At 51.6% G+C, this 26,839-nt stretch overlaps 1 protein-coding gene and 1 long non-coding RNA gene across 7 annotated transcripts in view; one reads left to right on the top strand and one right to left on the bottom strand.

The window, feature by feature from the left end:
• LOC107401035 (uncharacterized) overlaps positions 1-8,803 on the bottom strand; it is a 32,218-nt gene extending 23,415 nt beyond the window's left edge. For both annotated transcript variants that reach the window (XR_013049485.1, XR_013049486.1), the window contains exons 1-4: positions 8,678-8,803; positions 7,010-7,148; positions 5,242-5,300; positions 3,920-4,036 (exon numbers count right to left, since the gene is read on the bottom strand). This is a non-coding gene — a long non-coding RNA (uncharacterized LOC107401035). The remainder of the gene's footprint in view (positions 1-3,919; positions 4,037-5,241; positions 5,301-7,009; positions 7,149-8,677) is intronic.
• On the top strand, positions 1,930-25,595 carry Slc45a1 (solute carrier family 45 member 1). Of its 5 annotated transcripts, none has more exons than XM_006975204.4 (9): positions 1,930-2,074; positions 8,413-8,833; positions 9,323-9,415; positions 9,676-9,900; positions 14,574-15,313; positions 20,053-20,206; positions 22,104-22,280; positions 23,978-24,183; positions 25,198-25,595. In XM_006975204.4, exons 2-9 carry the CDS (start codon positions 8,437-8,439, stop codon positions 25,462-25,464), a joined length of 2,259 nt encoding a protein of 752 aa, XP_006975266.1. In that variant the 5' UTR covers positions 1,930-2,074; positions 8,413-8,436; the 3' UTR covers positions 25,465-25,595. The 5 variants fall into 5 exon arrangements, with proteins under 5 accessions (XP_006975266.1, XP_042128376.1, XP_076421805.1 ...); XM_042272442.2 differs by having other exon boundaries at positions 1,945-2,074; positions 8,413-8,753; XM_076565690.1 differs by lacking the exon at positions 1,930-2,074 and having other exon boundaries at positions 7,876-8,833.
• The last annotated feature ends 1,244 nt before the right edge of the window (positions 25,596-26,839 follow it).

The raw sequence follows: 26,839 nt of genomic DNA, 5'->3' as shown, positions 1-26,839 counted from the left end.
CAGCAGAGCTGGCCCTTCACCTCCACATCCTTCTTCATCCACATCCACTGCCTCACCAACTCAACACGAACTTACAGCATCTCTCCTCCCCAGCCCCATGCCCCTCCCCCAGTCCCGTACCCCTCCCCCAGTCCCATACCCCCTCCCCCAGTCCCATACCCCCTCCCCAGCCCCATACCCCCTCCCCCAGCCCCATACCCCCTTCCTCAGCCCCATACCCCCTCCCCAGCTCCATACCCCCTCCCCCAGCCCCATACCCCCTCTCCCAGCCCCATACCCCCTCCCCCAGCCCCATACCCCCTCTCCCATCCCTGGGCCCCCACCCCCAGCCCCATACCCCCTCTCCCACCCTCATAGCCCCTCTCCCATCCCTGGGCCCTCTCCCCCAGCACCATACCCCCTCCCTCAGCCCATACCCCCTCCCCAGCCCCATACCCCTTCCCCCAGCCCCATACCCCCTCCCACCCTCATACCCCCTCCCCCAGCCCCATACCTCCTCCCCCACCCTCATACCCCCTCCCCCAGCCCCATACCCCTTCCCCCAGCCCCATACCCCCTCCCCCAGCCCCATACCCCCTCTGTCAGTCCCATGTCTGCAACTGCTTTCTCAGCAACTGGAGTTGATGTGACAGTTAATACTGATCGCCAACCTCATGGGATCTGGATTCTCCTCGGAGACAAACCTCTGCGCATGCTGTGAGGGGGTTACTAGACTAGCCAGGTTCATTAAGTAGGGAAAACCCACATTGAATCTGGGCAGCACCATCCCATGGGGGCTTGGACTGCATAAAACGGAGAAAGTGAGCTGGGCACCACATTCATCTCTCTCTGCTTCCTGATGTGGATGTGGTGTAAGCAGCTGCGTCACACTCCGGTCTCCATGGCCTCCTCTAGAACTGGAGGCCAGAATAAGCCCACTCCCTTGAGTTGTTTATCACCCGATAGAGCTGTTCTCTTTGTTGTTGTTGTTGTTTTTAAAGGGTTTTGGATTGCTAGGCAAGTAAAGACTGTGTGTATGTCTGCACACGTGTGTGTCTGTGTAGTAGCTAGAAAGGCTCTCAGGAACATTCAAATACACGGCCTGTCTCAGCTACAGTCATTGGTATGGGCAGCAGCACCCCATGAATGTCACCATGGTCTCTCAGACCTAGCTCGTCCATCTGAGATTTCCTGTGCTTGAGGGAGTTGTGTCTTCTGGCATACCATTTATATACTTTATCTCTTTAAGATGTCTTCACGTTTTGTGTGTGTGTGTGTGTGTGTGTGTGTGTGCGCGCGCGCGCGCACGCAGATGCCATGGGGGAGGCCAGAGGACAACTCAATGGAGTTGTCTCCTCTTCTACCTTTAGTGGGTTCCAGGAACTAAACTCAGATCTCCAGACTTGCTTGGCAAGCGCCTTTGCCACGGAGCCATCTCTCCAGACCCTACTTATATTATTTATCCTATTAAATGTGTATCTTCCTCCCTAACCTATCAACCCTGAGGTCAGGAAGTCCACCCCTCTCTTTTCTTTATACCAGGAGGTCTAGAATAAAGCATGGCACAGCTCAGCCACCTGATGGATTTGTGGCCAGAACAATGAATGTGATACTTCTGGTGACTGGTTTAGTGCAGTGGGCACAATGTTTAGGGAGCACATGTTTGCCTATAAATGCGCACATGACTGTTTACTTACAATTAAAGACACAAAAACGTATGCATTTCCTTCAAAATGGGGCCAGGGAGAACGCTCACAGGCTCGGGCAAGCGCTTTTATAATGCATTTACGACCACGGAAAAGTAAACTATTACATGGTTTTTGAGGATGGGCCCCACCAAGTCACAGTGCTTCCTGTTTCTGCGTTCTGCCCATCGACCTGGGCTGTCCCCAAAGGTGCGCTGGCGCGGTTGCTGCTTTAAGGATGCTCTGCGGGACCAAGCGGCAGGATGCAGCCATGACGTCACAGCCCCGCCCCGCGGGGTGATGCTGCAGCTGCCGCGGCGGGGCTGGGGGCGCTGGGCTGGGACGGAGCTATACCCCGAAGAACCAGGAGCCCAGCCTGGGAAAGGGATGCCTCCCGTCTGGACGCACAGGTACCGGCGTTTTCTCCTGCTCCCTCCACCCAGTTCCGCGGCTTTGCGCCTGGAGCATTGCGGCTTAGGCCCCAGGACGGTCCTCGTGCCCAGGCTGGGGGCTCCAGACGGACATGGGGACCTTTGTTCTTCTTGGGTGTCTAATGAATTAAGCTGAGAGTGGAACCTCCAGGGTGAAGAAGCGGCCATAGGCCTAGAGGGAGAGGCAGTCTGGTGAAATTTGCCCGGGGCATCTGCTATGTTGATTGAGCCCCAGGCCTGTTCCCGGCTACCTGGGCAGGTGTCATCAGCTTCCGGTTCACCTCCTCGCCGAGGCTGAGCCCTTTGGCTGGCCAGGGATTATGGTCAAACGTCTCCCAGGATGTCTGGGTTCCTGGGAAGAGCACCTTGTCATCTTAGCGCTGTCCTGAGTCATACAACTGAGGGTGACAAGCTAAGGGAGACACAGAGGCGTTCCCTCGATTCCCTCCTCGATAATAAACAACCTCTCACGGCTCCTGGAGTCGTTATAACGTTTGTTTTTCTGTTCTTATGGGAAATAGAGTCAGGTGCTGATGAAGCACAAGTTAGTGAGCTCCTGGCCGGGACTTTGGGGACAAGTTGGCCCTCGGAAAGAGTGAAAGTCCCGGAGATGAAGTGTGAGAACTGGGCCTCGAGTCAGTAGTTTGCTGACGGTGTCCCTCTAAGGCCACACAGCGTTTAAGGGTCTAGGAAGAGGCCTGAGCGATCAGCTTTGAGAATCTGTAGGAAGTAAAAGGGAAGTGGTACCCAACAACCCCACAGGTGTAAGCCCCCCTCCAGCCCCCCACTTTGTTTTTACAGAGAAGAGAAAGGAGAACATGGGTAGGTTCCAAGTAAGATGCGCTTAAGGATTCGAGTTCCCGGGATGTCGCTTCTGTTGTGAATCGGGTGCTGTTGAACAGCCCATAACAGGCTGGGGACGCTCAGTGGGGGAGGAAATTGCTGCGCAGACATGAAGACCGGAATTTGAATCCCCGGCTCCCATTTAAAGCCACGAGTTACGATATCAAGTGCTTACAATCCTGGCACTCCTCGGGTGAGATGGGAGGTGGGGATAGGGAGTCCACAGAAGCTCATGGTGGGCTAGCCTGGTGTATCCTGCCGCCAGCCAGAGATCCTGTCTCTAAACAAGGTGGAAGATGAGGACCTTCACCACTGAGCCATCTCACTGCCCACAGAAAAGTAACTTTAAAAAATTCTTCTTAGTGTAAAATTTTGCGAAGCTCTTAACAAACACACTTTTTACTTTTAACTTTTGTTGTGTGTGTGTGTGTGCACACATGCGTGTGCGCACACATGTGTGCCAGTGCCTGGGAAGCAAGAAGAGAGCATCAGATCCCTTGGAGCTGGAGTTACAGGTGGTTGTGAACCACCTGACGTGGGTGCTGGGAACTACTTGGGTTCTCTTCAAGAACAGCCAGTGGTCTTAACCCCTGAGCCATCTCTCCAGCCCAGAAAAATACATTTTTACTAAAGAGTGCTAATCCTGGGACTGGCAAGACAGCTGAGCAGGCAGAAGTAGTTGCTACCGAGTCTGACGACCTGAGTGCCGTCTCAGGGACTCAGATGGTGAGAGGAGAGACTGGCCCCTGCAAGCTGTCTTCTGGCTTACACATGTGTGTCATGGTTCGTGTACACACACATACACACACACACACACACACACACACACACACACACGCACGCACTCACGCACGCACGCGCACATGCACACGTGCATGCTCACATGCACACACACGCACATGTGCATACACATGCGCGCGCGCGCGCGCGCGCGCGCACACACACACACAGCAATTAAATTTTAAAAAAGGTTATTCTGACCTGACTCCAATGGAAACAGGAAGCTGAGTGATGACGTTTTTCAAAGTCAGGGTTAGTTCTGGTTCATGTACCAGATCTATAGTTCTCAACCTGTGGCTCTCGACCCTTTGGGGTCACCTAAGACCATAGGAAAACACAAATATTTAAAGGTTTCGAGGAGTTGCTTTGTTTTGATTTGTTTATGAGACAGGGTTTCTCTGTGTAGTCCTGGCTGTCCTGGAACTCTCTCTGTAGACCAGGCTGGCCTTAACTCAGAGATCTTCCTGCCTCTGCCTTCAGAGTCCTGGGATTAAAGGCGTGTGTCACCACCACCTAGCTTACGTTGCAATTGATAACAGTAGTAAAATTACAGTTATGAAGTATCAAGAAAAATAATTTTATGGCTGGGGGTCACCACAGCATGAGGAACTGGCGGCAGCATTAGGAAGGCTGGGAACCACTGGAGGGAAGGGTCTGCTTTTTGCAGGACAGGCTGCAGGCCCTGTTTAAAGCTGAGTGGTGGGAGATGATGGTGGTGGACTTCTGCTATGAGAGGAGCAGCCCATGTACATAGTCCATCTCAAGCAGCATCTAGAAGGTTCCCTGCTACTGGTGCAGGATTGTCCAGACTGGAAACACAGCCCTCCGTTCTGAGTCAAAGGGACAGTTGTTTGTTTGTGGGTTTTTTTTTTTGTTGTTGTTGTTGTTTTTCAAGACAAGGTCTTACTATGAAGCTGTGGCTGTCCTGGAACTCAAAATGTAGACCAGGCTGGCCTTGAACTCGCAGAGATCTTCCTGCCTCTGCCTCCCAAGTGCTGTTATTATTATGTGCCACTATACCAGGCTAAAAGAGACAGTGTCTTTTTCTTTTCCTTCCTTCCTTCCTTCCTTCCTTCCTTCCTTCCTTCCTTCCTTCCTTCCTTCCTTCCTTCCTTCCTTCCTTCCTTCCTTTCAAGACAGGGTTTCTCTGTGTAGCTCTGGCTGTCCTGAAACTCGCTCTGTAGACCAGGCTGGCCTCCAACACAGAGATCTGCCTGTCTCTGCCTCCCAAGTGCTGGAATTAAAGGTGTGCGCCACGACCGCCCAGCTAAGGTGATAGTTCCTAACACGTGTGTACTTGTGTGCACTTTATTCGGGGAGAATATGGACAGCAAAGAGGGCATAGGAGATTGTGTCACTGCAGTGCACACAGTGATCCCAGGAATAGGTCCCTTGAAGGGGAATGTACGCTGTGGCCGACGGACACAGTTGGGCCAAGCTCTCAGCACACCAGTGTCAAAGCCGCGGGCTCCGAGGGTACTGGACTTCCAAAGTGTGAAGCTTCAGGTATCACCAGCACCTACCTGTGCTCTGGAAGGAGGGCTGGTCACATGACAGGTCTCACTTTGCAGAAGCCCCTGAGCTAGAGGAAGGACACACACACAAGCTTGAGCTTTTTAAACTATTCATCTCTAACAACAACAACAAGAATTGTATTTATTTATTTATTTATTTATTCATTTAATGGCAGAGTGTGCGGGTCCAGGCCAGAGGATGACTTGCAGGAGTTGACCCTCTCCTGCCATGTGGGGCCTAGGGCTAGAGCGCAGGTCTTCAGGCTTGGTGGCAAGTGCTTTGACCACTGAGCCATCGCTCCAGCCCCTAAAACCTTAACCTTGAGCTCATCTTCGTAAGTAGACTATATTTTGAATGAAGCATTACTTGTCTACGTAGTTCTCAGGCTCACCTGTCCTCGTTTTACACAGCAGTGCCTTTAAGGTCACCAGATAAGTGATTATTGAAGTAACAGAGGAGTGAGCTCCGCCATGTCACCGCATGTAAAATGCTCCTCTTAGCCAAGGCTTCAGGGTCCTTCGCCATCAGCGAATGTTTTACTGGTGACTTCATCTCGCTCCACACCCTCACTGTGGCCAGCAGTTAGTTCTTTCTCGTTCGTATGGAAGATTTCCACTGCTTGGAATGCTTTCCTTCACTTTCTAACCTAACTTGAAGGTTATGTCATTATTCTGTCTCTGTGAGCTCCATGTCTTGATCCTCAGAACTTAGTCACATGGGAGGATGTCTGAATTGGGTGGGTGGGGAGGTGGATAGATGAAAATATGAGTGAGTAGACGATTGGCTGGACAGGTGGATGAATGGCGAATAGATGGTGGATGGGTGGTAAACAGGTGAGTGAATGGATGATGAACTGAAAGAGAGTAGATAGAAGACTGGTGAATAGATAGATGGTGGTTGGGTAGAGGATGTATGGATGAATCGATGGAAGGTGGATGGTGGATGGATGGATGGATAGATGGATGGAAGGTAGATTGATGGATGGATAGATGGAAGGGTGGAGGGTGGATGGGTGGGTGGAGGGTAGATGGATGGATAGGTGGATGAATGGATGGTAGACAGATAGGTGGAAGATGAATATATGGATAGGTGGATGAATAGATGGATGGATAGATAGAGGGTAGATGGATGGGTGAGGGTATATGTATGTATGGATAGGTAGATGGATGAATAGATGGAGGGTAGATGGATGGATAGAGAGTACATAGATGGAGGGTAGATGTATGCATGGATGGATGGATGGATAGGTGGATGTGGGTAGATAGAAAAATAGATGGATAGTGAACGAATGAGGTGGATGGATAGATGAATGGATATATGGTGGAGAGGAAGATGAATAGTGGGTGGATGGAGGGCAGTTGATAGATAGGTGGGTAGATGGAAGGATAGGTGAATGGATGAGGTGGATGGTAGATTGATGGATAGATGAATGGATATATGGTGGAGAGGTAGGCAGAGAGAGGGTAAATGGATGGAGGGTAGATGAGTTGGTGTTCGGAATCCTGCTATCTCTAGGTGCAATCATTTCCACTATTGGTCGTTTCTGAGGAGATGCCTGAGTTACAGGGTAGTGCAAGGAGCTTTGAACACACATGGGGTGGAATTTCTGTGGCATCAGTGGTGTGATGGAAGGTGGCACAGTAAACATCAGAAACAAGGGCTTCAAGCTGAGGCTTAACCCTAGTCTCAGAGGAAAGCCCGTGATGTTTGTGTGATAAATGATGCTGCCATCAGGACCCCCAGGGCTGAAAAAAGCACTGTGGGTTGGGTGCCTACCTCTCAGGAAGGACTTCAAAGGAGAGTGTCAGTGGCTTTTCCATCGGGTGGGTGAGGTGGACATCCAGCAGAGTTCTGGGACTTTCTTGCTCCAGGTCTCTGTTCCTCCCCCTCCGGCCTCAGTTTTCCTCTCCCTGTGCTGTGGGAAAACAATGGTGGTTACAACGTGAGTCATAGGGATCACTTCCTCTAATTTAATCTGGATTTGTTTCTAAATATCCAAGAGCAAGGGATACTCAGAGAAGGGTCTGAGCAGCAAACCCTGGAGGGCAGAGAGCAAAGGGCAAAGGAGAGAGGACAGGGGTCAGAGGACAGGGGTCAGAGGACAGAGGGAGGCTTTTGCATTCCTAATTCCCTACTAGGCTCTGGGTGGTATAAAAATTTCTCAAAATAGAAGTGCACTGGGGGTGAGAGACAGAGCTCTCCCCCCGCACTGCTGTGTCTATTCGTCCTTCATTTCTGGCACTCAGGGTGGAGCCCGGGCCTGGAACAGGGGCTCCAGCCCTGAGCTACAGTCCCAGCCCGACTTCCTTACGGAGAGCACTTCAAACACCGTAGAGGTTTCAGGGCTTGTCTTGGCTGGAAATTCACTTGTCAATAACAGTTGAAAGGACCCCTGCTAGATGGCTCAGAGGTTAAGAGCACTGACTGTTCTTCCAGAGGTCCTGAGTTCAATTCCCAGCAACCACACGGTGGCTCACAACTGTCTGTAATGAGATCTGGTGCCCTCTTCTGGCCTTCACAGGGACACATGCAGGCAGAATACTGTATACATAATAAATAAATAAATCTTTTAAAAAAATGTTTAAAAAAAAAAACAGTTGAAAGGGCTCATGACCAACCCCCATCACCCCCCCCCCCCACACACACACACCGCTGCTCTGAGGCAGGCATCTGGCCCTTTTGGCTCCTGTCAAGGAGTCAATATAGACACAGGAACTGAGTTGATCAGCTGTGGCTTTTCACCCCGTGAAGGAAGGGCTGCCCCTCCCGATGAGTGGTTCAGTGCTCAGCCCCAGGCGGCTCCTAACCCATGCCTAGGCTTTTTGGGTGTCTAGTCCTGTGGGACCTTCCAGGAAAGGCAAGATCTTCTCAGGCCCCTGCAAGAAGGTCATTTTGTGTGTCTGCCCTGACTCAGGCTGCCCGGAAGTGCTACAGGAGCCCTGAGGGCTGGCATTCTCTCTCTAGGGGAAGAGGGAGCCTGCTCCAGCCCCTGAGCGCTGGGCTGGACTTGGGGACAGCGGAATGCTGGGGTCGGAGAGGCAGACGATGAATTCTGAAGTATTCAGTGCGATCTCAGCTTTCCCCACGGGGATGGCAGGCGAGGAAGGCAAGGGACTCTCGGGGAAGACGGAGGCCTCCGCATAGAGTAACTGTCGTCCCTAAATGGGCTTCCCCCACAGCAACACCCGCCAGCCCTGCCTACGATGATCCCCCCAGCAGGCAGCCCCCCTCCGGGAGAGGCCCTCTTCCCCAGTGTGGCTCCTCAGGACTTCTGGAAGTCTCCCATCTCCAGCTACTCAGGGTCTGTGACGCGGCACATCAGTCACCGGGCCAACAACTTCAAACGCCACCCCAAGAGGAGGAAGTACATTCGACCCTCTCCACCCCCGCCTCCCAACACCCCGTGTCCCATTGAGCTGGTGGACTTTGGAGACTTGCACCCACAGAGGTCGTTTCGGGAGCTGCTCTTCAACGGCTGCATTCTGTTTGGCATCGAGTTCAGCTACGCCATGGAGACCGCGTACGTCACTCCGGTACTCCTGCAAATGGGCCTGCCCGACCAGCTCTACAGCCTGGTGTGGTTCATCAGCCCCATCCTTGGTGAGCCCCGATGGTGGACGGCCTCTGGAAATCTCGGGAAGCTTCCAGAAGCCTCTGCTGAAGCAGCTGGAGGGACCTGAGGGGACGAGGGCGGAGTTGAGGTCCTCTCCTTAGGATGGGGCTGTGGGGAAACACGGGTATGGCCGGTCACATCCTGTATTCTAAGTTTTTTGATCTGCGCTGGAGGGTAGGACAGACTTCAGGCAGACCCAGGGTTACATCACCCAACACGCTCCCAGCTCTCCACGAGGGGGCGGGGTTTGCTGGGATTCCCAGGAAGGTCCCAGGGGCTTGGTGTCTTGTACAGCAGCAGGTCTAGGGTGGCCGGGGGCTCGACTCGGCTTCCGTTTGCAGCCTGCCCTCTCGTTGCTCTCACGTCTCGGTGCCGTGGAATATTTGCTTGCACGCGGTGCCTTGGGAGCCGCTGACTCGGCATCCGTGGCGCTGCGCTGGGGGCCGTGGCAGTAACCCCCGCCTGCTCTGTTTCAGGATTCCTGCTGCAGCCTCTGTTGGGCGCCTGGAGTGACCGATGTACCTCAAGGTTTGGAAGGAGACGTCCTTTCATTCTAGTCCTGGCGATAGGTCTGTTGTTTGGCATGGAAGTAAAACGGAAAGAAACAAGCAAAAAAACGGGGGGGTGGGGCTCAAGCAGTTCCCAGGCAGCCCCGGGCCCGACCTTGCCTGAGCCAACACCAAGAATAAATCATTTAGGTTTTTGTTTGTTTGTTTTAATAAGCTAATAAAGCTCATCTTGCCCTTGCTCGGCTTGATGGGAGGCAAACCTTGGCCTCAGTGCGAGAATGGCTCCCTTTTCTCTGGTGACTTTGTCTCTCTGTCTCCAGGGGCATTACTGGGCCTGTCACTCCTGCTCAATGGAAGGGACATTGGCATGGCCCTGGCTGACACAGCCACCAACCACAAGTGGGGCATCCTCCTGACGGTGTGCGGGGTGGTGCTGATGGACTTCAGTGCCGACTCAGCAGATAACCCCAGCCACGCCTACATGATGGATGTGTGTGGCCCTGTGGACCAGGACCGAGGCCTGAACATCCACGCCCTCATGGCAGGTGAGTGCTTTTCCTCCAGGCAAGGCTACGGCACAGCAGTGTTCAGATGTGTGACCCTTGGTGGGGGAGGGGAGGGGGAGGGCAGGGAGGGGGGCTCCTTCCTTACCTCTAGATTTAAAAATTGGTTGGTGAAATTCAAATATACAGGTCGGCATTAAAATGATCAAAATCATTTATCTTTGGTAAAGGTGCTTGACCTGAGTTTGACTCTCAGGACCCACATGGGGGAAGGAGAGAACCAACTCCTACAAATTGTCCTCTGACTCCACACACCATAGCCCCAAAATGGATAAATAGAAAATGCTTATCTTGGAACTGGGGATGTAGCTCAGTAGGCACAGTGCTTCCTAGCAGGCCCAGGACCCTAGAGTTCCCCAGCACTTTATAAACCAGGTGTGGCGGTACATGCCAGTAATCCCAACATTCAGGAGGTAGAGACAGGATCAGGAGTTCAAACTCATTGTAGACTACGGAAATTAGACTGCGATACATGAGACCCTAACAAGAGAGAGAGGAGAGAGAGAAAAGAAAGAGAGAGGGAGAGAGAGAACAGGAAAGTAGGGGGTGGTGTACTCCTTTAATCCCAGCACTAAGAAAACATACACATCGTTGTAAGTTCAAGCCCAGCCTGGTTTACATAGTGAATTCCAGGCCAGCCAGGGCTACACAGTGAGATCCTGTCTCAAATAAATAAATAAATAAATAGCCAAGAAACTGTCCTAAAAGCATTTGTGGGAGCAGGGGCGTGGGGAGGCTAGAGAGGTGGCTCAGGAGTTAAGATGTTTACTGCTCTTTCAGAGAAGATGAGTCAGTTCATCACCCACATGGAAACTCGCCCACCTGTAACTGCAGCCTCAGGTGTCCCAGTGCCTCCTCCTGCCTCCGGGCCCATCCACACTCACACACTCAACAACCCCCCCCACCATGCACATGATTTTAAAATAAGCATATAAAGACAGTAAGTATTTTTAAAACTTAAAAAGGTTGGGCATGTATAGTGCACGCCTTTAATTCTAACACTCAGGAGGCAGAGGCAGGTGGGTCTCTGAATTTGAGGTCAGCCTGGTCTACAGAGCGAGTTCCAGGCCAGTCAGAGCTATATAGTAATGTAGTGAGACCTTGTCTTTTTTTTTTTTTTTTCTTCACTAAGACAAGGTTTTTTGGTGTAACAGCCCTGGCTGTCCTGGAACTCACTTTGTAGACCAGGATGGCCTTGAACTCACAGAGATCCACCTGCCTCTGCTTCCAGAGTGCTGAGATCAAAGGCGTGCACCATCACTGCCTGGCTCCTGAGACTCTGTCTTTAAAAAAAAAAAAAAAAAAAAAGTAAAAAGTAACAGAAAGAACTCAACACTGGCTTCTGGCTTCCAAACACATTTATAAATACCCAAACACACATATACAACACACACACACACACACACACACACACAGATGTTTACCAACATATACAAACATGCACACAAACACACATGCATACAACACACACACACACACACACACACACACACACACACACACACACACACACACCATGGATACACACATCCCACGTAAGTAATCATCAAACTATATTATTTAGAGAATGACATCAGTCTGTATACATTTAGAACAGGCAGTTTTTTCTCCCCTGGATATTTTAAAATCCTGGATCCCAGCCTTCTGGATGGAAGCACCACTGTGTACATGTGAAGTACACATAAGTGCACAGTGTGGTTTAGTCTCCTTATTTGCAGCAGCCATGTTCCTTCCAGGGCAAGGCAAACGCTGATTCAGCAAGCATTCCTGAACCTTCTGTTCACATCAACTGACCCTGCCCAGCCTTGTTTACCTCGTTTGGCTTAAAGACACTATCGATACATACTGTTGTCTCCCCAACACTGGCTTGGTGGCTTGCAATACTGTGGCTTATGCCTGAACAGACCTCATGTGTCATGTCTTCCTCCACAAGGCAACCTCAGCCTTCTCACGCTCAGGACATTAGATAACACCTCAGTGCCAGGCTGAGTGCACCTTACACAGTGAAAACCCATGCCCTGGTTAGGGTTTCTATCGCTGTGATGAAACACCATGACCAAAAGGCAAGCTGGGGAGGAGAGGGCTTCCTTGGCTCACACTTCCACATTGTAGTCCATCACCGAAGGAAGTCAGGACAGGAACTCAAACAGGGCAGGGACCTGGAGGCAGGAGCTGATGCAGAGGCCATGGAGGGTGCTGTTTACTGACTTGCACCTTATGGCTTGCTCAGTCTGCTTTCTTATAGAATCTTAGAGACCACCAGCCCAGGGTGACTCCTCCCACCATGGGCTGGGCCCTCCCCCATCAACCACTCACTAATCTATGGAAGCATTCTCTCAGCAGAGGTTTCCTCCTCTCAGAAGACTATAGTTTTCGTCAGGTTGACATAATTTAGCCAGCACAACCCAGCAGAATCCAAGGACATGCAGGCAACGAGGGGCTAAGAAGGCCTGACCAAAAAAATAAAATAAAAGACTGAGGTCACCCTGTGCTGGGCCTCATGCCTGGGGCAAGTTAATCTTCATTTGTGGGCAAATTCTTGAATGACTGTAAAAATGCCTTAAGAATTAGCTTGAGGTTATTCACAAACTGTTTTTGAATAGATGGTCTCACAAATTCAAAATGTGCAAACAAAAATCCGGAGTATTCATGCTTGTGCAGCATGCTGTGTTCACACACACAGGTGTGTGGGTGCCTGATGACATGAGAAGTGTCCCTACCAAAGTCAGGACAAGGCAAGAATGCACTAACCCCACAGAGGGACTGCTCTGAGGCAGTAGCAGAGGGCAGGAAGTCACCCTTGTCACACCATGTGAAGCACCTACTGAGACTTCCCGGGACGTACCTACAAAGCAGTGTGAGGACTCAGCAGAATGCGGGGTTGTCAGCATTCTGTGATAAAGTCAGAGCTCGGACGTAGCTCAGTGGCAGAGCACTGGCCTGGCGCTCCCAAGGCAGCAGGTTTGATCCAGTGATGTAGGGAGAATAATTCAAGTGTGGTGACTGTGCCCCAGTACTTGGGGAGGCAGAGGCAGGAGGGTCTCCCGCGTTCAAGCCCAGCCTGGTCTACATAGTGAGTCCCAGGCAGGCCAGGGCTGCATAGCAAGACTCTGTCTCAAAACAACCAGAAGGGGCATCACAGTGGCTCAGGGGGTAAAGGCACCTACCTGTCACCAGGCCTGACACATTGAGTCTGATCCCCAGAACCCACGTGCGGGAAGAAGGGGACAAACTCTTACAAGTTCACACACACACACACACACACACACACACACACACACACACACACTAAAATTAATAAAAATTTAATTTGAAATGTTTAAATTGACAACAAAAAATTAGGAACCTCTGCTTTCCTAGGTAAAACACGTATAACAAAATGACTTGGAAGGGGGAAAATGTCCCATTTAAAAATAGCAATTTAGCTGGGCGGTGGTGGCGCACGCCTTTAATCCCAGCACTCGGGAGGCAGAGCCAGGCGGATCTCCGTGAGTTCGAGGCCAGCCTGGGCTACCAAGTGAGTTCCAGGAAAGGCGCAAAGCTACAGAGAGAAACCCTGTCTCGAAAAAACCAAAAAAAAAATAAAATAAAATAAAAAATAAATAAATAAATAAAAATAAAAATAGCAATTTAGGGGGTTGGTGAGATGGCTCAGTGGCTAAGAACACTGATTGCTCCTGCAGAGGACCTCACGGCACCTATAACTCCAGATCCAAGGGATCTGACGCCTTCTCCTGGCTACCACAGCCTCCTGTACACATGTGATGCACATAAACTCAAGCAGGCTAGCAAACATACACATAAAGTAAAAGTAAATAAATAAAAAATTGAAAAATAGAGCCATGTGTGGTGATGTATGTCTTTAATGCCAGCATTCAGGAGGCAGATGCAGGCAGATCTCTGAGTTTGAGGCCAGCCTGGTCCATATAGTGAGCCAGGGCTACATACATACAGTAATAGATTAATTTCAATATAAAATCAAATTAATAACATCCATATGACACCCGCCCTTGTTTAAGGGTCACAAATCTCCAGTGGTTCTCCCACAAGATGCACTAAAAGCTGATGACAAGGACTCCAAGTTTACCCACGAGGTGGCTCGCTGGGTAAAGGCACTTGCTGCCAAGCCTGAGGACTTCGGCTCCATCCCTAGAACCCGGAGCCATCCTCGGAGGTAGCTTTGCTCATGGTGGCCCCGCACCAGGATGACATCAAGGGACATGCTCACGCGCACATGGGCTTGTGAGCTGAAGAAGAGGACTTGGTGTGTTTGTGCTGCCGTGAAGCTGGCTGCGTCCGGAAGCAAAGGAGTAGCTGGGTCCCAGCAGCCCCTTCTATGACGCTAACACACTTCCTTTCTGACGGAAGGACAGGTTGGCAGTTTGTCCTTCTGCTCCCTGCCCTGGAGCCAAGGCCCAAGGTTAATGTGGAGAAGAGAGTAGTCAGCTGGCCCGAGGGTGTGTCAGGAACACCCCCGGGGGGCCTCAGAACCCCTGTCTCCCTTGCTGGGCTGTAGGTGGGACAGATACTGCATCAGGTCCTTGGAGTGGACTTCGCTACTTTAACATCCTTCTAAGAAGTAGTTCCACCTTTCCTGGGGACCCTCCTTGGCTGTCCGGGGTGGAGAGGACACTGAATCCTCTTTCTCTCCACAGGTCTTGGAGGAGGGTTCGGCTATGTGGTTGGTGGCATCCACTGGGACAAAACCGGCTTCGGGAGGGCCCTGGGGGGTCAGCTCCGTGTCATCTATATCTTCACGGCCATCACCCTGAGCGTCACCACCGTCCTCACCCTGATTAGCATCCCTGAGAGGCCCCTGCGGCCCCTGGGCGAGAAGAGGACCGCTATGAAGAGCCCAAGCCTCCCGCTGCCCCCCTCCCCACCTGTCCTGTTGGAGGAGGGGGCTGGCGACACCCTCTCCACTACGACCGCCACCAGCCTGTATGCCAGCTTCTCCAGACCCATCTCACCGCCCAGCCCCCTCACCCCCAAGTACGGCAGCTTCATCAGCAGGGACAACTCCCTCACAGGCATCAACGAGTTCGCATCATCCTTTGGCACCTCCAACATAGACAGCGTACTCATTGACTGCTTCACGGCAGGCCACGACAGCTACCTGGCTCTCCCCAGCAGCGTCCCCAGACAGGGCATCAGTGTCAGCTTTCCCCGGACACCTGATGGCTTCTACTGCCAGGAGAGGGGCCTGCTGGAGAGGAGAGAGGGGGCCCTGACCTTGGGCTCGGATGGAGATGTGCTAAGGGTAGGCTCTCTGGACACTTCTAAACCCCGGGCCTCAGGGATCCTGAAGCGGCCCCAGACCTTGGCTCTCCCAGATGTGGCTGGAGGAAATGGACCTGAAACCAGCAGGAGAAGGAATGTGACCTTCAGTCAGCAGGTAAAAGCAGACAGATGCCAAGGGGGAGGCAAGGACCCGACGGTCCAGCCTGTGTGGCTGCCTCTGTTGTCAGTCAGAGGCTGATGGGGAGTGCAGCCTCAGAGATGTCTTCCTTTGCACGAGGGTAGGTGACTCTGGGATGTCCGAGTCCCCAGATGATCAGGACAGGATTTGTGACTCACTGCCATGTCTTCCCCAAAGAGACTGAGGCCAGAACCACCCCTCTAGAGAGGAACGTGGTACACAGACCACAGAAAGTGCTGCGCATGTGCCGCCGGTTCCTAGCACTTCCCCTCAGTAGCCCAGCCACTGCCCACATGGGCCCCTTGAATATGGTGCCAACAGATCTGAGTCTTAAAGGTTAACACCATGCAGCCTGCGGTGTCTCTGACGTCTGCAGTGGAGCAGTTATCCCTACTCATGCCTGACGTACGCTGACCCCTGAAAGGCTGCATGCTCAGTGATGTCTTCTGCAAAGGGACAGAATCTTCTGGGAGGCTGTTAGAAGTGCCTTTAGTGTATGTCAAATTGGCCATGAGGTTATTGGTGGCCATTGGAGGTTACTTTCAGGGCCCAAGTTGGTTAGGTCTTGAAAGTATGAGGACCTGACTTTGATCCCCAGAACCCATGTAAAGGGCTGGTGTGGTGAAACAGCACCTGAAGAACCACACTTGAGGCTGTCCTCTGGCCTCTACATGTACATATGTGTGTCTGTATCCACATACATATGTGTGCTGGAGCGCACACACACACACACACACACACACACACACACACACACACACACACACACTCAGCACTCTCCACCTTGAGGAGGAGGCTCCTTTAAGCTGTCCTCTTATTTAGGTAAACAGTGTCTGTTCCCCTTTGGCCTTGGGTCCCTCACCGGAGGAGAGAGACTAGGAACTTGGGGTTTCTCAGCCACAGCCCTATGAAGCATCTAACCTGCCTGGGTCCCTTCAGGGAGGTTGTTCTGGGGCCAGGTAGACTGGAGCATGACCCAGTGAGACACTTTGCTCAGGCCACAGATACCACAGCCTGGCTGAGCCAGGACCCCTGCCTCTGCCGGAGGGAGGGCTCTGCTCCCCCAGGGAAGACTGCAGAGGTCCAAATGTGGAGGGCACCCATGAACTGGACAGTGCTTCAGCCCGGTACTGCCAGAGGCAGCGTTTCCTAGTTGCACAAATCAAGGGTTTGTCTTCTTCCTTTGGTGACATTTGGTAGCTTCTCTGACCCTTTGTCGAGTAAACACCCTGTTTCACAAAACTCCGGTGGCGCCTAGATTCAGGTCTTAGCTGGACCAGAGGCTCCCAGCATCCCCTTTCCCCGGTCCCTCCCAGTGTCCGTTCAGTCCACAGGGTGGTTTGGGCTAAGTTCTTTGAAAATAGTAAAAATTGAGCTGGAGAGATGGCTCAGCAGTTGAGAACACTGGCTGCTTGTAGCTAGAGTTTTCCTGCCTTGCCCACAGTCAGGACAAATCTCTCTAACCCTCCAGTCCCACAGCTGCTCAGACCCAACCAAGTAAACACAGAGACTTATATTGTTTACAAACTGTATGGCCGTGGCAGGCTTCTTGCTAACTGTTCTTATATCTTAAATTAACCCATTTCTATAAATCTATACCTTGCCACATGGCTGGTGGCTTACCGGCGTCTTTACATGCTGCTTGTCCTGGCGGCAGCTTACAGTGTCTCTCCGCCTCCGCCTTCCGCTTCCCAGAATTCTCCTCTCTCCTTATCCCACCTACTTCCTGCCTGGCCACTGGCCAATCAGTGTTTTATTTATTGACCAATCAGAGCAATTTGACATACAGACCATCCCACCGCACTTCCCCCTTTTTTTTTTTTAAAGGAAGGTTTTAACTTTTACACATCTCCAAAGCCAGCTTGGTATATTTGGGAATTTGGGCGTAGCTTCTCTTACTACTTCCTGCTGGAGGGGGGGCTGTATCTTATGGGGACACAAAGAAAATTTTAGGATCATGGAGTAGTCCGTGAGGCTGTATCATCTGAGCCAGTAGCCTTGAAACGATTCTGGATGTTGGATCATCTGGGCCATGGTGTCATCAGAGACCTTTCAGGTGGTCTTGGATGGTCAAACCTGATGTATCTTAATCTGGAACAAATCCATAGCCTCTGGCTTTCTGTAGAAACAGAAACAGAGCCTCCTTTCCAAAGTAACATATCCTTACATCCAAATTTTGAAGTCAAGGTACCTTTAAAATATACATTTTGGCATAACTCAACAGCTTTTGCAATCAAATGTTTTTCTTCAGTTACGAATATCAAAGAGAACATAATCCAGATTCTCTGTGTGGTAGCCATCTTTATGTGGCTTATGTTTTATATTACCTTGAGCCTATTGCTTTAAACTGCAGCATTCTAAGACTGAAAAGGCGCTGTGGCTGCTGGCTCCACCCACTTCAACTTCCCAACATGGCAGTGGTATGTTTTCTACCAGCTTTGGGAGCCATCAATTCTCAGAAATAGTGGGTCTATGCTTCTTATCAAAGCAGCGTGTATCCCAAAAACCTCTTTTTGTTTTGTACTAGCAAAGGCTAAATCCACCACGCAGCTTAATGTGCCATTTGCAGAGGCCTCATTCCCGCCATACTGCAGGTCAAGCGCACACGCCAGGAACCCGCCAGTAACTCAAACCGGCAGCTGCTGCTCATTTGAGAGAGAATTAGGAAGCTGTTTTTAGTTCTGTTTTAGAATCTTTTCTCAGGTTTTAGGTGGAAACTCTTGCCAACTCGTTGGGCGCCATTTGTAGCTAGAGTTTTCCTGCTTTGCCCACAGTCAGGACAAATCTCTGTCACCCGCCAGTCCCACAGCCGCTCAGACCCAACCAAGTAAACACAGAGACTTATAAACCAAATCCTGCTCATTCTGTTGACAGTGGGCGTCTGTGTCTCATGATCTGAACCCCCTGAGGGATGAGGTATCCAGTGACATGGCTGCCCCGTCCTCCAAGTGGTAGGAGACCCGTGTGTGGAGAGGGTTTTTTTTTTTTTTTTTTTTTTTTTTTTTTTTTTTTTTTTTTTGGTTTTTCGAGACAGGGTTTCTCTGTGTAGCTTTGCGCCTTTCCTGGAACTCACTTGGTAGACCAGGCTGGCCTCGAACTCACAGAGATCCGCCTGCCTCTGCCTCCCGAGTGCTGGGATTAAAGGCGTGCGCCACCACCGCCCGGCTGTGGAGAGGGTTTTAAGCGGTGTCTTCAATCCCTCTGAAATAAGTTTTCACAGCCTTCTCCCATGGGAGAGAAGGTGAGGGCTGGCTGGGCTAGAGGTGATCTGAATTTCATGTGTGTGCATGTGCACATGTATGTACATGTATGTGGAGGTCAGAGGTCAACTTTGGGTGTTCCTCAGACACCATCCTTGTTTTTTTAATACAGGGTCTCTCAGTAGCCTGTAACTTGCCAAGTAGGCCAGGCTAGCCCAGCAAAACCAGAGATCTGCCTGTCTCTGCCTCCTGAGTTCTGGGATTGCAAATGTGGCATTTTTTAAACCCAAGTTCTAAGGCTTGAAGTCAGGTCTCATATTCCCATGGCAGCATTTACTGACCATCCCTTTCCCCCATCTGTGTTTATTTAAATTTTATCTCTACTTTTTGAGGGACTTCCTGTGGGGGGGGGGAGAGAAGAAAGGAGGGAGGGAGGGTGTAGCTAGAGTTTTCCTGCCTTGCCCACAGTCAGGACAAATCTCTCTAACCCTCCAGTCCCACAGCCGCTCAGACCCAACCAAGTAAACACAGAGACTTATATTGCTTACAAACTGTATGGCCGTGGCAGGCTTCTTGCTAACTGTTCTTATATCTTAAATTAACCCATTTCTATAAATCTATACCTTGTCATGAGGCTCATGGCTTACCGGCATCTTCACATGCTGCTTGTCCTGGCAGTGGCTGGCAGTGACTCCTTCTGCCTTCCTGTTCTTTCTTTTCTCCTCTCTGTTAGTCCCTCCTATACTTACTGATTGGCCAGTGGCTAGGCAGGATTTTATTTATTGACCAATCAGAGCAACACATTTGCCATACAGCCCATCCCACAGCAGGAGGGAGAGAGAGATCCTGTGCCACACTGTGGGGTGCTCACAATGAACTTCCACCTCTAGCTGCTCCTGGATCTCAGACAGGAAGTCCACAGCTCTTCTCTCCCATGGGTGCCTGGTCCTTGGTTACCACCCTGTAAGAAGGCAGAGTGGGGCCAGTGAGATGGCTCAGCTGCTAGGCAAACGCTCCTGCTGCACATGCCTGATGACCTAAGGTTGATCCCTGGAACCCACAGTGGGAGAAAACTGATTCCCAAAATTGTCCTCTGACTTCCACATGTGTGCTCTGGCATGTGCACACCTGCACTCATACACGTACGTACATACACACACACATCCACATACACACCATGCACACACACACATCTAATAATAATAATAATACTAAATAAAGTCAAAAGTTAGAAAAAGGGGCTGGAGAGATGGCTCAAAGGTTAAGAGCACTGACTGCTCTTCCAGAGGTCCTGAGTTCAATTCCCAGCACCCACATGGTGGCTCACAACCATCTGTAATGAGATCTGGCGCCCTCCTCTGTATACATAATAAATAAATCTTTTAAAAAAACGTTAGAAAAAGACAGAGGTCCCCACGTGTGCTGTGAGCTGTCTGTGTTTTGCTTCTCAGCACACTCCATCACACGCCTCGGCGGGATGTGGCCCTAGTGGCTCTGACTCAGTCTCTGTTGCAGGTCGCAAACATCCTCCTGAACGGTGTGAAGTACGAGAGCGAGCTGACCGGCTCCAGCGAGCAATCCGAACAGCCACTGTCCCTGCGGCGCCTCTGTTCCACCATCTACAACATGCCCAAGGCACTGCGAAATCTCTGTGTCAACCACTTTCTGGGTGAGCTGTGACGCCGTCTGTGACCAGGTGCAGCCAGGGTGCTGCCTGCACTGGTCTGAGCACAGAGCCCCACTTCTCGGGGGGTTTTCACATTCCTCAGCCTGTGCTGGAGGCTCTCCTCCGGGTTAAGTGATGAACCCCACTTTCCTGGAATGTCGTCCTCAGATGTGAAGGCATGCAGACCCCCTCCCCTTTCCTGGAATGTCGTCCTCAGATGTGAAGGCATGCAGACCCCACCCGTCTGCATGCTGGACATTGCTTTTAAACCGCCAGGGCTTGGCACTGTTGAAAGACTCCAGCTTGGCTTTCACTCACTTGTTGAGCTGTTGAAGGCCCGAGGATGACAGAAATTGTGTGAGTTAGGGCGGCCATTCAGAGGCACACAGCCGATATCACAGGCAAGACTTTGTTTTTGAGACAGCGTCTCTCTACATAGCCCTGGCTGGCCTCAGAGATCTGCTTGCCTCTGCCTCCTGAGTGCTGGGATTAAAGGCTTGGGCCACCACTGCCCAGTAATAGTCCCATGTAAGCCAAAATCATGGTTGGCACCAAGAATCTATGTGATGGTGTTTGGTGGAGCACAGCTTATGCCACTAACAGCTGGGATAGGGACACAGACATCCACGGCGGGGAAGGGTTAAATGATGGATCTGTGTGGGGACATACTTGGCTGTTGTGGAAATGAGTTTTACAATATTTGGTGGGCTACAGATACACTCACTTGGTACAATGCTTGCGTGGATTCCATTCTCAGCACTGCATAAACCAAGTGTGTCTATAATCCCAGTGCTCAGGAGATGGAGACAGGGGGATCAGAAGTTTAGGGACCATTTTTGGCTACATGGCAAGTTCTGGGCCCACCTGTAACTTGAGACCCTATCTCAAAACTAAATGATAATAATTGTTTAATCGGTGACTGAGCTGGGGCGATGGCTCAATCATACAGTGCTTGCCACACAAGCACAAGGACCTGAGTTTGGCTCCCCAGCACCCACATGAAAAAGCTGGCCTGGCAGCATACATCTGTGATGTCAGTGCTGACAAAGTAAGGCAGGAGGACTCTTGGGGCTGCTGGCCAGCCACTCCAGCCAATCAAGGAGCTCCAGGTTCAGTGAGAGATCCTGTCTTAAGGAAATAAGATGGAGAGTGACTGAGGGCATGTGCAAGTATACTCACACGTGAGCACATACAGTACACACATACAGATGATAACAACATTACTTGATGGCATAGACATTGTGATGACCATTTACTGTGGCTAGAGAGGGCCTGACCATCATTGCCCTCAGCCAAGGAAGGTGTTAGCGGTGTCTTCAAGGAACGGCACTTGGAAGCAGGATCAGTATACACATCAGGCCCACATCACAGTTTGCATTTCTTAATATATTTTTTCCCTGCTGGGTGTGGTGACGCACGACTTTAATCCCAGCATCCAGGAGGCAGAGGCAGGTGGATCTCTGTGAGTTTGTGGCCAGCCTGGTCTACAGAGTGAGTTCCAGGACAGCCAGGACTATGTAGAGACAAAACACAAAAACAGGATGTTAGGTGATGGATGAACATTCCTGGCCAGCCTTTACTGGTGAGGGTCTGTGGGTCAGGGAGGCAAGAGTTTAGAGATAACTCTATAGTTCTGGAAACTGAATTACTGTCATTATGGGAACTGCCACACTTCAACCAAAATGGAGGCACTTTACAAAACATCATGACCCTGGCTAACATGACCCAGGCTGGACTTGAACTCCTGATTCTCTTGCCTTCACATTTGAAGTGCTGAGCTCACAGGTGTGAGCCACCAAGCCCAGCTTTCGTGTGTTACGTTCTGTCTAGTAAGAGTGCCATGGGACGGACAGCATCACGGCCTGGGTGGCCTGAGGTTATGGCCTCTTCCTTTCTCCAGGGTGGCTCTCCTTTGAGGGCATGCTGCTCTTCTACACGGACTTCATGGGTGAGGTGGTGTTCCAGGGCGACCCGAAGGCACCGCACACGTCGGAGGCATATCAGAAGTACAACAGTGGTGTGACCATGGGCTGCTGGGGCATGTGCATCTACGCCTTCAGCGCCGCCTTCTACTCAGGTACCCGCCACCTGCCGCATGCACACTTTCCGGTAAATGACTAAGAGGTCACATCCCCACAACTGTAGGCCCGAAGTACCCATTCAGGGGAGACACCGCTGTCTTCGGTTCAGGTCCTCAGCTACTGCTACCTACCAGCTGCACTGTCCCGGACCAAGAGTGGATGTCTGGGGTGCAGAGACCAACCCCCTGTGGGTGTCAGGTCTCCAAAGAGGAGGCACCCTGAAAGGGACATGTCTAGATTTGCCTAGACCATGGGTTCACACACGTAAGGGCAAAGCGGGGCCAGGGGACAAGCCATGGGGCAGTGTACAGGCTGGTGCGTGGCTGCTAACCCCGCTCTTCTCATGAGGCTCCACGGGACAGTATGGCCAAAGGAGGCCTGGGAAGGAGGCCAGCCACCATCCGCGGTCATGTGGGAGGCGGGTGAAGCAAGAGTGTTGAGTGCAGATGGGCAGAGTCTGGAGTCTGAGTGGACCCTGAGGGTGTGTTCCCGGGACACCATGTTCATCCCAGGACAGTGCCTTTGGGACCTGGCTGGCAGCATGAACCTACAGTATTCTCCTGGGGTCTTAGGGTGAAAGGCCAGTGTGCCTCTTAACAGTGCCCAGTGGTTCCTAAGCAGTCATACATCACTGGAGGCACTTGGCATGGCCCTGGGCCAATAATACCTATGTGTGCTCTGTAAGATGTGTACATCAGAGAGTCTTCATGTGCCACCACAACAAACAAAAGCTTTTTTTTTGTCATTTAAAAATACAAACAGCTGGGATGGCTCAGCAGGTAAAGGCCTTTGCTGCCAAGCTTGACAACTTGAATTGGATCCCCAGAATCCACACGGTGGAAGGAAGTGAATTCAACAAATTAACCTCTGACCTCCACACATGTGCCGTGACACACGCATGTCTCCCCTGCCCCAACCCTACCATGCACGCTAAATGAATATTTAATTTTTCTTTACTAAGTACAAAGCCACTCTTGGCTCTGGGGCCATACAAAGCCAGGCTGAGTAGGTTGGGGTGAGGGGGGGTTGCGGGGGGGTTGCGAGGGTGCGTGGCTCATAGTGGAAGCGGTTATTCAGCACTTACAGGCCTCTGGGCCCCATCTTGTAGCACCACACACATGTGACGAAACCAGGCCGCAGGCTGCAGGCTGCCAACTGCCCTCTGCCCTCCCTCACCTTGGGGAAGCTGGACATGAGTAGAGCGTTTGTGGCCTGGGATGTAGTTCAGTGCAATAGTCTATGTATGTGCTTAATGTGTTTGAAACCAAGTTCAATCCCCAGAGATTCCCAATCTAGATGTTAGTGTCACCTGTGAGCCCCTGAGATCAGCACTTTGGGGGTGCTGGCCCCCTGGCCGGTGGCCTTGTGTTTTACATTACCCGCTGTCATTTCTTCTCTGGGTAGATCATGGCGTGGAGATGATGGCCAACCAAGGGGTAGACTTGTTGCTCCCATTGCAAGCAAGAGACCAAGGCTTAACCTAAGACCCCACATTGCTGAGCCCCTGGGGAGTCTCACCTTTCGATCTGTAGAAGCTACAGGGCCCTTATGTGGCAGGTGTGAATGGGGACACCCCAGGTCTTGCTGTCCATGCAACAGGCCTGCAGGGACAAGCCACCTGCTCCCTGGGCCTGCCTCTGCTCTGCGCAGGGGAGAGGCCTGGCCACCCAGTCAGCCTTTGTCCTGCCTGCAGCTATCCTGGAGAAGCTGGAAGAGTGCCTGAGCGTCCGCACCCTCTACTTCATCGCCTACCTGGCGTTCGGCCTGGGCACTGGCTTGGCCACGCTCTCCAGGAACCTGTACGTGGTCCTGTCCCTCTGTACCACCTACGGCATCTTGTTCTCTACGCTCTGCACCCTGCCCTATTCCCTGCTCTGCGATTACTACCAGAGTAAGAAGGTGGGTACAGTTGGCATTCGCTTCTCAGAGGCGCCTTGACGGTCCTGTGCAGCTGCGGGGGCAGAGGGGGGAATGGAGATCATGCAGGCAGAGGGGGACAGCTTTGAATGGAGGGAGCCCTTCTGAGTGGGAGAGGGGCCCCCTGTTAACACAGCAGAGTCTAGAGAGGGGAGGGCAGGACACCTGGAACGTGGTAAGGACAACGTGGCATGGAGAGGCGGGGTTTTGAAAAGCAGAATTGATGTGAAAGGCCTATGCCTAACAAGGAAAGAAAAAAGGCTTGTTTTATTCAGCCCAGATCTTTACTATTGTGTGATGTAAGATGTGTGTGTGGTTACATGGGCCACCACGTATGTGTGCAGGTCAGAGGACTTCACTGCAGCTGGCCTTTGCCCTCCACCCACACACAGGTTCTGCAGATCACACTTAGGTCGTGAGGCTTGTATCAGCAGACGGCAAAGCCCTGTACCCGCGGTATCATCGTGTTGGCCCTCAGCACGGGTTCTTTTTCGGCAGCTTTACTGAGGTCTAATTCCCCACAGAGTTTTTGCTTTGGTTTTGTTTTCCCCAATAGTCTCACGTAGCTAAGGTTGGCCTCAAAGTGGTCCCCTTGCCTCCACTTCCCCAGTACTGGGACTGCAAGCGTGTGTTACCATGTAGTAACTCAGCTGTGTGTGAATCAGGAGTTCAAAGTCATCTGCTACATAACGAGTTTAAAGCCAGCTGGGGTTATGTGAGCACACGTCTCAAAAAACAAAGTCAAAGAAACAAAGTGTATAATTCAGTGACTTTTGGCATGTCCATGGATTGTGTGGCCGCTGCTGAGGCCAGGCAGGTGCTTAAGCAGGGACAGCGAGAAAAAAGCCAGCCTATCTTCTGGCTGTCACCCCCGTGGACACTGGTTGACCCCTGATATGGTCCAGCTCCTCCTGCCCACTCTTCCTGGGTCCCCTCATCCCCACACCTGCGTGGAGGTGGTGGCAGGTCTAACTGATGTGATTGTTCCCTGGTCAGTTTGCAGGGTCCAGCGCGGACGGCACACGGCGTGGCATGGGAATGGACATCTCGCTGCTTAGCTGCCAGTACTTTCTGGCCCAGATCCTTGTCTCTCTGGTCCTGGGGCCTCTGACCTCAGCTGTGGGTAGTGCCAACGGTGTAATGTACTTCTCCAGCCTCGTGTCCTTCCTAGGCTGCCTCTACTCCTCCCTGTGTGTCACCTATGAAATCCCCTCTGGCGACACAGCTGACGAGGAGCACCAGCCTCTCCTGTTGAATGTCTGATGTCTCCAGATCTCAACTTTGGACTTGAAGGTGGTCTGCTGCAGGCTGGCCACTGAGAAACCAAAGGCCTTGGCAGCCAGCCAGGCTTCCAGTGGCATGTAAATGTGTGGTAAATAAATGAGAGCAGCAGAGCCTTCTGGAAGCTCTCTTATCCAAGGGTGCGAGGCCACCTGGGTGGAGCCACCCTCCTCGGGGAAGGGGGGGGAGTCATGTGAAAATCATTCACCAGAAGTGAAGATGTAACTCCGCTCTCAACTGTGGTTCTCCATCAAGGATGCTTTTGATATCTGTCTCCCTGCTCCCTGGAAGGTTTGCAACAGTGTCTGGTTGCCACAGCTTAGCTGGGTGCCATTTGCCATCCGAGGATGTCATAAGCATCCTAGGATACACAGCCCCGACAGCAAAGGCTTTTCCAGGCCAAGATAGTGCAGAGTGGGGAACGCCACACCTGGGTGACTGCGCCATACGGTCTGCACATTACATCATGGTTATACAGGTTTGCATTGTTTCCCCCCTCTGGGAGTGGTGGTTCAGAAGGCCTCATAACCACCCGTCTATCCATCCACCCTTCCCTCTCTCCCTCCCTCCATCTAGCCACTTGCTGTATAGTGTGGATCTGAAGGCTTGGTCCCCAGCCCACTGTGCAAGTGGGAGGTCATGGAGCATTAAGGGGCGGGGCCTAATGGGAGGAAGCTGAGTCATTAGGGCACACCTTGAAGGGGATATCGGGATGGTGGTCTCTTCTCTCTCTTTGCTTCTTGCTGCCATTAGTTGAGCAGTTCCACAGCTGTACATCTCATGTGATGCATGGTGCCACCACAAGCTCAACAGGGAGCATGGCCTAGAACTTGGGACAAAAAGCAAAATAAACCTTTCTCCCTTTAAGTTAATCTCTCGGGCATACTATCCTCCTACCCAGGAGTCCAGTCAGTGAGCAGCCTACCATCCTACCCAGGAGAGACCAGACACTGCTCTGCAAGAGCTGGCAGCAGCAGTTCCTCAGGGATTAATGTAAATTAAAGACACCCCCCCACACACACACACAAACTAAGGAACAGGCTCATGCTTAAAGATGGTGGTGAGTGCTGTAGGCTGTGAGAAGAACAGGTGTGTCTAGGTCACTATGATGAGATGCCATTGAGCAGTGCCCTATAAAGAAAAGGGACAATCTCTGAATTAAGAGTCTGATTGACATGTCTGGGCAAGTGCATGTCTCAACATGACCAAAGAAATGAGAGTCTTGGAGGGCGTCAGGGACACAGCTGCCCACCCCACCACCCTCCTGCCTGAGTGCCATGTCCCCTCCCTTCTCAGCCATTCATTGCTCAGATGGGCACCGAAGGTGTCTGGGAGCCAGAGCTTGCAGAGAGAATGA

Source organism: Peromyscus maniculatus, chromosome 2 (assembly GCF_049852395.1).
Source record: "Peromyscus maniculatus bairdii isolate BWxNUB_F1_BW_parent chromosome 2, HU_Pman_BW_mat_3.1, whole genome shotgun sequence".
Classification (NCBI taxonomy): Eukaryota; Metazoa; Chordata; class Mammalia; order Rodentia; family Cricetidae; genus Peromyscus; species Peromyscus maniculatus.
The sequence above is the reverse complement of the archived record's forward strand: the minus strand, read 5'-3'. Positions and strand labels throughout refer to the sequence as shown.